The sequence below is a fragment of the Condylura cristata genome, unplaced genomic scaffold (genome assembly GCF_000260355.1).
Source record: "Condylura cristata isolate star-nosed mole 26May11 unplaced genomic scaffold, ConCri1.0 scaffold00001, whole genome shotgun sequence".
NCBI classification, from domain to species: domain Eukaryota; kingdom Metazoa; phylum Chordata; class Mammalia; order Eulipotyphla; family Talpidae; genus Condylura; species Condylura cristata.
This window is the reverse complement of record NW_004567102.1, coordinates 26,710,674-26,723,155: the sequence shown is the minus strand read 5'-3', so window position 1 is coordinate 26,723,155 and position 12,482 is coordinate 26,710,674. Positions and strand designations below refer to the sequence as shown.

At 38.8% G+C, this 12,482-nt stretch overlaps 1 protein-coding gene across 2 annotated transcripts in view; it reads right to left on the bottom strand.

The window, feature by feature from the left end:
- The window catches only part of SMAP1 (small ArfGAP 1), a 118,278-nt gene extending 110,532 nt beyond the window's left edge, over positions 1-7,746 (bottom strand). For both annotated transcript variants that reach the window (XM_004673611.2, XM_012722372.1), the window contains exon 1: positions 7,430-7,746. In XM_004673611.2, the coding sequence (XP_004673668.1) occupies positions 7,430-7,547 (118 nt within the window). In that variant the 5' untranslated portion in view covers positions 7,548-7,746. The remainder of the gene's footprint in view (positions 1-7,429) is intronic.
- Positions 7,747-12,482: the final 4,736 nt, after the last annotated feature.

The window sequence follows — 12,482 nt, the reverse complement described above, 5'->3', positions numbered from 1 at the left end:
AAAAAAAAAAAAAAAAAAGAATATTAGCCCCAGAAGAGGCCTATGTTCCAATCTCTGGAATCTATAAATATGTTATATCCATGACAAAGAGGACTTTGCAAGTGTGTTAAACTGAGACAGGGATATGGTATTATCCTCGATTGTCCAGATAAACATGACAATCACAGGAAGGAGGAAGATGCAAGTACCACAGGTAAACGCTAAAAGCTGGAAAGGATGAGCAAACAACTTCTCCCCTAGGCTCTCCAGAAGGATTGATTACCTTTGGTTTTTAGCCCAGGAAGACTCATTTTGGACCCTAACATCCAGAGCTTTAAGATATTAAGTTTGTGGTCATTTGTTATAGGAGCAACAGGAAATTAATACACTGTTCTGCTCCCAACTCTGTCTTTGGTGAATTAATTGAAATACTATTTCAATCCACAAATTTTTGTTGCTACTTATTGGCACCATACAACATAACCCACTTCAGCAACTTTCAAGAGCAGAAATGCATAAATTAAAATGCATCTAAAGCTTAATTTCTAAACAATTTTCATATACTGGAAGACAAAGGTAGTCTGTAGACATAGTTTCCAACCAATTTTTTTTTTTTTAATTCTCATTCTTTTTAAGTTTGGGTTTGGGCAGATCACTGGCCCATGAAATGCACTCGCTAAGAAAGATCAATGGTAGACAGCTGAAGGTGCATAATCAATCACTCCTAAAAGCAATCACTTGTTCCTTTCATGAAATGGAGGTCAAAAATTGTTGAGTTGGGGTACCAATTGGGCAGAAAGAATGGAGGATTACTAGAAGTTTATAATTCTCTTCTTTTGGATCTTCAAAATCCTCACATTTACCACAAAAAAAAAAAAACACACATAGATGAACATTAAATCAACAAATGTTTTCATTAGCATCAAATTTTTTTGTAATCGTTTCTATATGGTACTATAGCTAAATGCTATTCAGAGATGACGCAAGTCCTCCACCTAGTATCTTAGGCAGAAAGTACTAACATTGGTAAAGGTGCATTTATGATTAAAAATTTAATAGACTTATAGACCTTTTCTTCAAAAAGGGTCCTGGTTTTAGTCACTGACAGAGCTAGTGAGTTCCTTGATTTTACTCAAATTACGCTAAGAAAGCATGAAAATGAAAAAAAAAAATCCAATCATAAGACTTCTCAACTTGTAATATTCTGGAGCCATATGGCTTGAAATAATTCCAGGTAAATGCTATCAAAAAATCTAAGTCATCAATGAAAAGTTTTAAAAGTACTAAGGTTTGATTATGATCCAAAGTTCAATTAAGGCTCCAAAACTTAAGTCCTCAATAATGTATGTTTTTTAATTAACAATAGTAAACAATGAAATAGAAGTGACATAGGCATGGAATTCTTCAAAGAAAACAGATAAAATCAGAGAGGAAATAATTCTTTACAGTGACACTAAAAAAGGACAGCAACAACTGATGACCCATTAAGTCTAGAAAAGCTTTAACAGTTACTCAGGCTAGTGCTCTTTGAATTCTGTCAGGCTGACACTGATTTGAAAGGCCCAGACAGATGATCAGCACCTGACCTAAGGGTTTACTTACAGAAACAGGAAACCACATGTGAGACAAAAAATAAAAGTTGAAGTCATCTATAAAATCAAACAATTTGTAGAATAAACTTCAGGAATCAGAAAAAAAAAAATACTATTTTGTTTAAATTTTTGTTTGATAAATAGAAGGGGTCCTGGTTTTAGTAGCTGACTGAAAAAGCTAGTGAGTTCCTCAATTTTACTTAATAAAGTATAACAATGAAAAAAAAAAGTCCAGCTTTCAATTGAGAGTCTTTTCCACTAAATTAATCTCATCACAAAATTTAAACTGCAAAAACATGTTTTATCTTTCATGCCATCAAACATGCAGTTACAGGACAGATTCTGGAGCATGATATCCTGGATTCAGAAACTGACTCTATAATCCAGATTCTCCAATCTTAACTCAATAAAATCAGAATTTATTCTAATGCTCACACCTTTCTCTAGGTTGTACCCTTGCCAGTATGCTAAGTGCTAGAGCTAGCTAAGAGACTGAGACTCCAAATGTCCTGTACCATGGAGAAAATATCCATTATCGCTAATGTTGAGAGCTTCCCAAGACCACCCACAGGTTTGTCAATTTGCTAAGAGGACTCAAAACTGAGCATACAGTTGTTCACATGGTCATGATTTACTATAGCAGAAGGGTAACAAGCTTAATAAACAAAGGAAAAGGAGCATGGAGTGGAAATCCTAGAGAAATCAGGTCCAAACATGTAGATGTCCCCTTCCACTAGACACACTTAAGCCTCGCAATGAATTCTAACTGCAGGTATGAAATGTTGCCAACCAAAGCAGCTCATTCAGTACAGGGCAGCGATCAGTAGGCATCTTTGCCAACATATATGCAAATTATAGACTAGTGGAAGGAAGGAATGCAGGTGTTCAGCATAAACCACACATTTCTAACAGTTTAGATAGACTTAAGTAATTTAGTATGATGAGACCCTCCCCAAAATTCAAATTCCCTGATTCCAGCTAAGGACCAACCCTGCTAGTGAGTTTTACTTGCAAAGAATGAATAGATAAAAATAGACCAACAGACTACTAGACCCTTAAGAGCATGGATCTTATCTACCTGTTCCCTGCTTTATCTCCAGTTCCTGGTATTTAGTAGCCATTACCCTCAAAATTTTTTCATAAACATCCTGACTTTACCGATACCTAATCGTGTAATTCTGGGAAAGTTAATTTATGTGTGCCTCAGCTCCTCAGTTGTAAGTCGGGATAATATTCTCCTCCTTGAAGGGTTGTTTTGAGGCCTAAGTGAATTAATGTAAGTGCTCACAACAGTGCCTAATAAGAAGAAAACACTATGTGATTTTTTTTTTAACTTCCAGTCTTACAGTTCTACCTCCTCCAACTCACACTGAGCTCTCCAATCACTTAACTTTTAATGAGTTTATAATCTACACATATATTAAATTTAAATGAGCATTGTATCATGTCTATTAAGATTTCCAACCAGTTGGCAGACTATACCCAGAACTTTTTAGCACACACACACGTTACAATAAACTTAATCTTTGTAGTGCCTGGAAAACATTGACTTACTAGTAAAATGATATCTGTTAAGTCAGCTCTTTACAGTGGTCATAATGTAAGGCAGTCAAAAAACTTCCAGTTACAAGTACAATTTAAACAAAATGGTCTCCAAGTCTTTTTGATCTTCCATTAAGAAATGGAGGGAAGAAGAGGGGACAGGTTCAACCCTGAAAAAAAACTAATAGTAGTACTAATAGCAGCAGCCAACACAAAATGGCTTGAGTTTATTAAGTATATAATTAGCATATCAAATATCTGGCTTTACCTTAAGCACAGAATGAGTTCAAACTGTTAGAGACAATAAGGTATGTATATTTGTCTTGCAAGAAGGGAGAGTTAGAAAGAAACCAGTATTTTCTGTCCCAGGTTCTGCACATTATCCCCAGGGAAAACTTCAAGACCAACAGAATTACAAGAACAGCAGGTCTAGCAGGCTGAAGTTTTTAGTATTTTGAGGGAACTTTTAAATTGACAGGTATTAGATAAATTATAATTACAAATCTTTGTTGACATGAATTTATGCTACAAGTGTCAACATCCTTATAAATATAAATATATAAATATTTTTAAATATAAATATAAAATTCCTCTGGAGAACTTTTTAGCATGAATTATTTATCACCTCATTTTCTGCTTTTACATACATGTATCTTTGTGTGCAACTGTGTCCTCTAACTCATTATTCCTCTTTCATTAAACCCATTCTGCCTTCAAAGTCTCAAGATTTCCTTAAATTTCCACATGCCTTTATTACATGCACTCATTTTCACAGCTGCCGGCAGCTCTATACTCTAAAGATATTTGTTGAGTTATGTTAACTTATCATATGTCACATATTGTGCCAAAACAAGACAGACAAGGTCTCTTACAGCTGTAATCCAACAGGGATATATAGATTACCCAATAATTACCCAAATACTGTTTAATTACAATTGTAGTAAGTGTAATAAAAAGACTTGGGGTGTGTCTTGTATGTGTAAATAAAAGCCTAACCAAATCTGGATCAGGAGAAGCATTTTCCTTGAAGAAACATTTAAGCAGAAACTGCAAGTAAAACTGATCAAGCAAAAATTTGTTAGAAAGCTTCTAGATAGAAAGAATAGCATATGCAAAGGCCTTGAGGCAGCAGTCTAGCCACTATAAAGACAACTCATGAACAAAAGTCAGAGTGAAAGGGGAGTAACAGTCAAAAGTAAGTGGAGAGGGTGGTATTTCTTACAACCACCAATATTAGATTTTGTAATTATTTAAATAATTATATAATTTTCATTATCTAAATTATATAACTATTTACTTGGAAAAATGCAGCCTCCATTAAACAAGCTCCTTCAGAATGTACAAACGCTTTAAGCTCCATAATCCAATACAGTGTTTAAGTGTCTCCTCAAGTCAAGATCTACAGAATAAGAAAATAGTGCTTGATCTAGATAAAGAGCTTTACCTCTCAACACTAGACAGGTAAAACTAAACCATCTATAAGTTTCAAAAACCTTGTGTTTCTGACAACCTTAAAATTTACTGGGCAACAGATACATTTTCATACCAACATATACATGATCAGAATCAACGCTGGACTTAACTGTGGATGAAACATTAAATACTAAAAACTAAAATTTAAGTTGGCAAGGGGTTGTATAGCCTTACTGTAGAGTATATCCTAAATGCTACCAACTAATAACCAACAGAACTACTTTAAAACTCCTACAGAGTAACTAATGAGGCCGGGGACAGGAAACACAGTTCCATCTGCCAGTTCTTATTCTCCAGTTGCTCAACGATTTGGTAAGAGTAGGATCAAGAGCAGGAAACTGGCACCTAAGCTACCCTTTCCTTCTTCCTTACTTCCTAAATAATGCCAATTAGGGAAACTTAGGTTGGCGACTCAGTAAAGAAAATGTCAAAATCCAATCGACAACTTCTACCAACTATTACAAGGCAACAGAAAAGGTAATCTGAGCCCCAAGATTTGTGTTACAGTACATGTTCTAAAAGAAGAGTGAGGAAAGCATTTTTAAAGGAAAATTTAATTAGAAAATAACTTCAAAAATACATGAAAAGGGTGATGGAGTACATCAGATAGCGAAGAGAGCAACAATACATTTATATAGTATAGAACCACTTTATATTAGTTAACTTACAAAAGAAAATCCTTAACAAATCTTTTTAAAGTAAATTTAATCAGAATTTCATTACCCAAATATACTATGTCATTTGACATGTAATTATAGATGCAAAACCAAACCATGCAACATGAATTCTACAATGAGCATTCCATAATGGGGTTCAACCATACCAAAGACTGATTTTACAAAATCTATCAACTGCCTGAGTAAGTCAATTTTTTCATTATTAACTATGAAAATCAAGTCTGATTAAAATTGTAAGTGGCCTTCGCTGTGCTATTTTTCCTTAAAGATACATATAAGACATAAAAAATGATTATTTAAACATTATTCTAGATTTAGTAGCAACACAGAAAAAAATTATTTTCCTAAGTCATGACTGTATAATTCATGTTCTTCACCACATACTGTACACCCCTGAACTTCGTATTTTTCTCTTCTCTCCCACTTCCTCTACTTCTCACAAACAAAAGACCACACAAAATCAAAATTTTAAACACATTCATTCTAATATATTTCTATTGACCTCAGTAGCAATAATATTTGCAAAGCTAATTGTTTCTTACTCCTCAGAAATTTTTGTCCTAGTCTGAAAGGTACATGATTCTCCCCCAATCTCTAAGAAAAAGGAAAAATTTTAACATGTGGTTGATTAACAATAGATTTCTCAAAACCTAAAAATTACTTTATAAAGCATTGGTAAAAATTCGGTTTTGTGAAATACTTTTGGGGAAAAATTGTTTTCAGTTAATTTTTTCATGAATAAAGTAAATATTTAACAATGTTACTAATACTCAAAATGTATGATAAAGCCTCAGCTCCTTTCCTTTGCTGGCCTTTTAAAGGCCCATTTCTTCAGTATTAGAAGTATAGCGATGAGTGAGCAATTACGTTTCAATACAAGAGTATTCTCTACCCCCCCCACCAAAAAACCCCAATACCTAATTAATAACAAAGCATTTTTAACTTATTCCCTGAAAGACTACACAGAATAAATGTAAGGTTGGTTCAAACAATTTATTATATTGAAATTAGGTCTAGTACTGCATTCCCACACAATCTTTCAGTAATTCAGCGTCTGTCAGTTAACTAGGAAACTAGCTGATGCTGTGTGACTTATCTAATCAAAATCATCAACCTACTGAAATGTGACTCATTTATATAGTACTAAGAAAGAACAGTAAAGCGTCAAAGTCTAGGTCAAACAATGCAGAAATCTTAAATGACATTCCCCAAAATTCCTGCTTTGGACCTATTTCACACCGTATAAACAACTTACAAGTAATATGCAAGATCTTTTCCTAACCACACGAGGGCTGTTAAGAAAAAAAACATTTTCCCATGAGCACTTACATTAAAATCTAAATCATATCGCCAATCCAGCATACGCTAAAAACAGTATTTCAAACGTTGAAGCAGAAGCCCTTCAACGGAACAAACTAAAATTAGTTGTTGTTTTTTAATCTTTGAATCTTCACAATGCATCTTCAACGTTTGTCAATGTCCCCATATTGCTGCTGGTCAGAATCTAGTAAAATCTTTAAGAACATAATCCCAATGTCCAAGAGATTCATGTAATGAAATCTCTCTTCATTCTGGCTAATACTTTGACAAACACACACACACAACTGCCGCTGATAATAATAAAGAGCCCTTCTCATAAAGATGTTAGTCAATAAAACTCCAGCCCACTAAAACCCACCACCATACTTTTTCTCAAAAAGCAGAAGCAAAAGCAGAAGCTCAACACAAATGGTGTCAGGTGGGCAGGCAGGTAGCGCTCCACCTGGCATACTGAGCGTCGCAGCCCGGCGAGGCAGGACGCGGTCACCCGGAGGGTCGAGGAGGGGACAGAGACCCCAGGGTGGCCCCACCCACGGAGGAAGCTGAGAGCAGAGGCGGGTGGAGGGCAGCCCAGGTCGGCGCCCCGTTCCGACCCACCCAAAGGAGGGAGCACCGCGACGCGGGGACGGCTCAGCCCCGGGCTGGGGAGGAGGCTAGAAACAGTGACCGCGCCCGCGGGCCTGACCTCGCCGCCGCCTCAGAAGGAGAAGAGGGTCGGCTGGAGCCCGGCGCCCGCCCGCCCTCCCGTCAGGGCCGTGGCGTTCGCTCCGGCCCCAGGTGCCTGGCGACGGGAAGGTCACCGGTCGCAGGAGGCCTGACGAGGGGGGCGACGTCCACGCTCCCTACCTTTGGCCTCGCAGTCGGCGCAGTACTTGTTGTCCTCCTCCCTCAACAGCTTGGACAAGATGAGCTGGTGCTGCTCGTTCAGCTTCTGAGCTTTCTCCCGGCAAGAGCGCGTCGCCATCTCGGCAGCGGGTGGGGGAACCGAGACAGCTGCGGCGGCGGCGGTCGCGGACAGGAGCCCGGCAGGGTGAAAGCACCTGGTGCCGCCGGGACCGCGGGAGGACTCAGCCCAGGAAGCGGCGGCCGCGGCGGCGGTAGCTGGAACAGGAGGAGGAGCGGCGGCGGCGGTGGCAGCGCCGACGTGTCCCGCCTCCTCGCCGGGCCAACCTCGCACGCACCGCCGAGCCGGCGAGGGGGGAGGAGGAGGGACCGAGCCTAGGCTTCCGGGTGCTGCCGCAGGAAGGAACCCGGCGCCCGTGCGCTGCGCATGCGCCACGCTTCCGGGGACCTGGGCCTTTCAGGGTCTGTTTGTAAGATGCCCTTTTGCCCGAGTGAGTCCAGGAAGGTACCTCGCTCTACGCGATGTGGGCTTCCCCATTTTTGAGATGTAAATGTCACAGCGGGCCTAGGGTAAAACCCGATAAAATGATACCTGTCATAAGGAGACTACTGGCACCCGCTTCCTTGCCTTTGCTCTTGGCTCTTGAAGGCCCAACTGCGGAAGTAGTGATTGGGTGAATTCGTTTCATTCGACGTTTATTAGCCCGCAGTTTTGAAATAAGCATATTTTAGGGACTAGACACCCGTAGGCGTGGATTAAAATGAATGAAACGTTCAAGAGAGAACGTCTGGTAATGACATGTATTGAGGGGTAACATTTACTGGATAAGTACTCTATGCCTTAAACTCTTAAGTCAATTAAGCCTTACAACACCACTATTCCGCTTTTGCCTTCATTATACAGAGGAGGAAAACAAAGTATGGGAGGAGTGAGGCAGTTAGCCCAATTAACAGGGCTACTCAATTGATTTGAGATTTCTGAACAAAGCACTCCGGCTCCTATATTCAAAACACCTGACAATGAAGTTCTTCTGAAGGGAAGGTGTCGCCAATGAGTCAAATACTGGATGTTTCTACTTATGCAAGAAACGGCATCAATAGTAATCCTTAATGCAAAGTGGAAAAAAGAACTCTTGACTAAAAGCCAGAGATCTTGGGATTTAAGCCCCGGGGAATGGTAGTTAAGAGTGTTTTGACACGTTATGACTTATTAACAGTTTCTGATTTGAGGTTTATATAATCAGAATATATATGGCCTTTGATCCTGGGCTGGCAGGTAGGGATAGTCCTAGCTAAAGATCCTTCTTAAAGATTTTTCCTCGGCTCATAAGCCTTATTCTTGACACAGTGTCTTAAAAATGTGGCAGCAGCAAGCAGCATTCCTGTCCACTTATGACAATGCAGGTGTTTCTCTTCACCAACCTTGTCCCTTTGCAAAACAACAGAGGCAGCTCTCCTCCTCTTACTCTGCAGGCATCTCTTTTAACAGATCTGTCCTTTCCAGGAACAGCTCTTTACCTGCTGTGTCTGTACAAGCATACTTTAATTCCCTTTTTATAATAAATCTGCTCTTTGTAATATAAGGTTTGTGGAATTAAATGCTAATAGCCGTAAAGATGCCAATTGAGCAAATTAGAGCTTGAACTAGGAAGATACTACAGTGAATTCCAAAAAAAACAGGAAAAAAAGAGAAGTCTAAGGAAAAGAGACAGAGAAATAGCTTTGATGTAACAGAAAACCTGTAGATTTTAGGGGGCTGAGGGGAATAGGTTCAAAACTGGGGCAGGAAGAACACACGGGGCTATGGTGATGGCACATGGGTGAATTGGTGTTGGAAAGTCCATGGGGATTACACATGAGATGAAAAAATGTACAAAATGAAGAATGATGTAGAAAATAAATAAATAAACTTAAATTAAAAAGAAAAAGAAAACCTGTACTTCTTCAAGTAAGATATTAGCATGATTTTTTTAAAGGGGGGGAGGGGGTGTGTTTTAGCAAAGTTAGCTCTTCAGTAACCAGTTAACAAACACTATTTTGAGTGGCAAATCTTTTCCCCCAGAAAATCTTGTTCAAGGATTCAGGATGAAAAAAAAAAAAAAAAAAAGACAGAAGACAGACTGTAGGGAAAATGGAGTTGCTCAGACATTTTTTTCACCTCTGCAGCTTGCCTCTATAGGCACCACCTGCAGCCTTGCTTTACCCCTAGGTTTCATCGCCCACACATGATACCGTGGTGGTGCAAGATGCACTTGGGAGCATGAGCACGAGGCACACACAAACACCCAGGGCTGAGAGGCATAAGCACTGGCCCATGTGCCTGTAATTGCAGACACCCGTGCCAAGATGCTTAAGGACACCAGGTGCAATTACCTATGAGTGTGGATCACTGTGAGAGAGACAAGATGAAACATGAGAGGGATACCGAGAAAGAACTCCAAAGAGAGAGAGCACAGGGATGGCGGGGCTAGGAAGCTTGGTTGCTGCCATCCTCCTGTCCCCACTGCACTCCACCTGCTGGTGTGCTTGTGCTGTTGTACCTGTTTCCCTGCTTCAATATTAAAGGCCTGTCAAATTTATCTAGGGCTCCAAAATTCTCTTTGTCTGCCCAAATCAACAGTGAACCTGCCCTGTCTGGGGTGGTTGCATATAGTGACATGCTAGCTAAAAATTATCTACAGGATGAACTGAGGGCCACAGCAATTACTAACATAAATATAATGTAATGCCATGTACATACTTTTACATTTTCTAGTAACCACATTTAAGATTTTTACAAAAAGGTGAAATTGATTTTAATAGTATGTGTTATATGTAAAATATTTTCAACATGTAATACAAATAATTATTAGTGAGATAATTCACATTCCTGTTTTCATGATACCTTCAAAAGTTTATTATACATAATATCTTCAAAATACAGTTTATTTTAGAGCTCATTCCAACTTGAACTAGTTACATTTTAAGTACTCACTAGCCATATGTGGCTAGTTAGTGCATTATTAAACAGGTTCTCTAGAAGCTCAGCCTAGAAACTATTCAACTCTTAAGTTTGAATTGATTGCTTATTAGGGATGTAATAAGAAAAAGAAAGTATACCAAAGCATGAGGGAGGGGGATGGGAAACACCATTACATCCATTTGCCAATATCTATCCATCCAGTTCTCTGAGAATCAAAAGCTTGAGGCTTACATTTTTTTATGAGATACAGTCAGCGGGTGAGATGCAAACATGTTAACAGAAAAATGAAGAGGCACATTGCTAATGTCTGTAGCAAGTATAAAGTCTCTGGAAGAAAAAGGAACAGAAGAAAGTTTTCACCCAGTATGTGATACTTAAAGTTGTTTTAAATAGATGATACAATTTTCCAAGTGAATATAGATGGAAGGAAAATTGGTAGATTGGAAAAAATATGTGTATGGAATTCTGGATGTGTATGTATATGTATTGGAAATACTAAGAATATGAGACAATAAGAATCTACAATGTACATGAAGAACATGAAGGCAGGAAAGGAAACTAGGTGGAAAGTTAGTTCTGTAGCCAACCTACATAGTTAAAATTTTACCCATGGACATGAAGAGTCAGCAGAAGCTTTCACACTGAGAAAAGACTTGATTCTCTAATAACACTGGAAGGCTAGAATACATGCCTGGGGGGAAATGTTAGAGAAACAGATTAGACAGGACTATTTCAATAATGGTTCAAAAAGTTATGATGAAGGCCTAATTTAAGCGAGTGGCATATAGTTTGAAAGAGACAGATGTTTCAAAATTAGCAGCAGCAAGGTTTGGCAGCTGACTATATGTGGGGGGTGAGAATAACACTAAGCTTTCTAAGTTGGGAGACAGGTAAATGGTGATGCCATTAACCCAGATCAAGAATAGAAGCAGTAGTACAGATTTGGGGGCAGAGGAGAAAAGGTGTTTGTTTGGGTTCGTGTTAAATTTAAGGTGTCTATAGGACATTCAGCTCCATATGTCTAATAGGTCATTGCATATAGACTTCTAGAGTGTATAGAGAAGTTACTATTTTTGAGTCATTTGAGAATCATATACATTTAAATCATCATGGAAGCCCTTGAGATGGATGGTAATCCTCTAGAGAAAGCATGTAGACAGAGTGATGTGAATCATTGAAAAGAGAAATGAAGGATGAGCAAGAGGAGAATCAGTGACTGTAGGAAGAGAGGTTTCTGAGGAGGAGAATTAGTGAACACCAATACACTCCTAGAAACAAGTCCCTTGTTTCACTGTTAGGCAACTCATGCAGAATATAATCATCAGTTCATTGTTTTCCTTCATAAGTAGATTTTATTCCAAGAACAAGAGAAGAGAAATCACCTGGTAAGCTTCCCTAGAACTATGTTTGTCTGGTGTTTTAGTTAAATGTTCAAGGTGGGATGGAGATGATTTGAAGGAGAAAAAAAGTATAGGTACAATGATAGGAAGCACCGCTATGGTGTGGAATCTAAAGTAGGAGAAAGATATAGCAAATGTGTTACAGGGCACCCTTAACAAATGCATGATTCCCCTCATACCAGATTATCAGAAGGGCAGTCCATCTATGTACCAGTAAGAGAAATGGAATGGCACTAATCAGCAAAGAAACTGTGTCTCAGAAGTGATGAATACTGTGTTGAAAGTTGCCTAGATATTTATTAGGTAGCATAACTAATATATGATATATCTGGGTTTTATTGGTGTTTTCATAAGCTATACCACGTCTCAGAATGGGAAATAGAACAAATTAGACCCAACAATGTCAGAATTAAAGAGGCAAAAGAACACACAAACATGGAGTTATGTAAACAAACACAGAAGACACACATATAAAGAGAAGTAAGGGAAAACTCAGATTTTACTTTTGTTTTATTTTTTAAAATTACATCAAGTAGGGGGAACCCAACAAGATGGTAGCAAAAAATTCACCTCCTGGGCCCTCCCTGGTGGCGCAGCGGGTTAAAGCACAGCACTGAGAATCTAGGGCCACTTCCGCATGGGTTCGATTCCCGCCTGCCCCGGAGGTGACCACATGGCGTGGCAGACCTCTCCT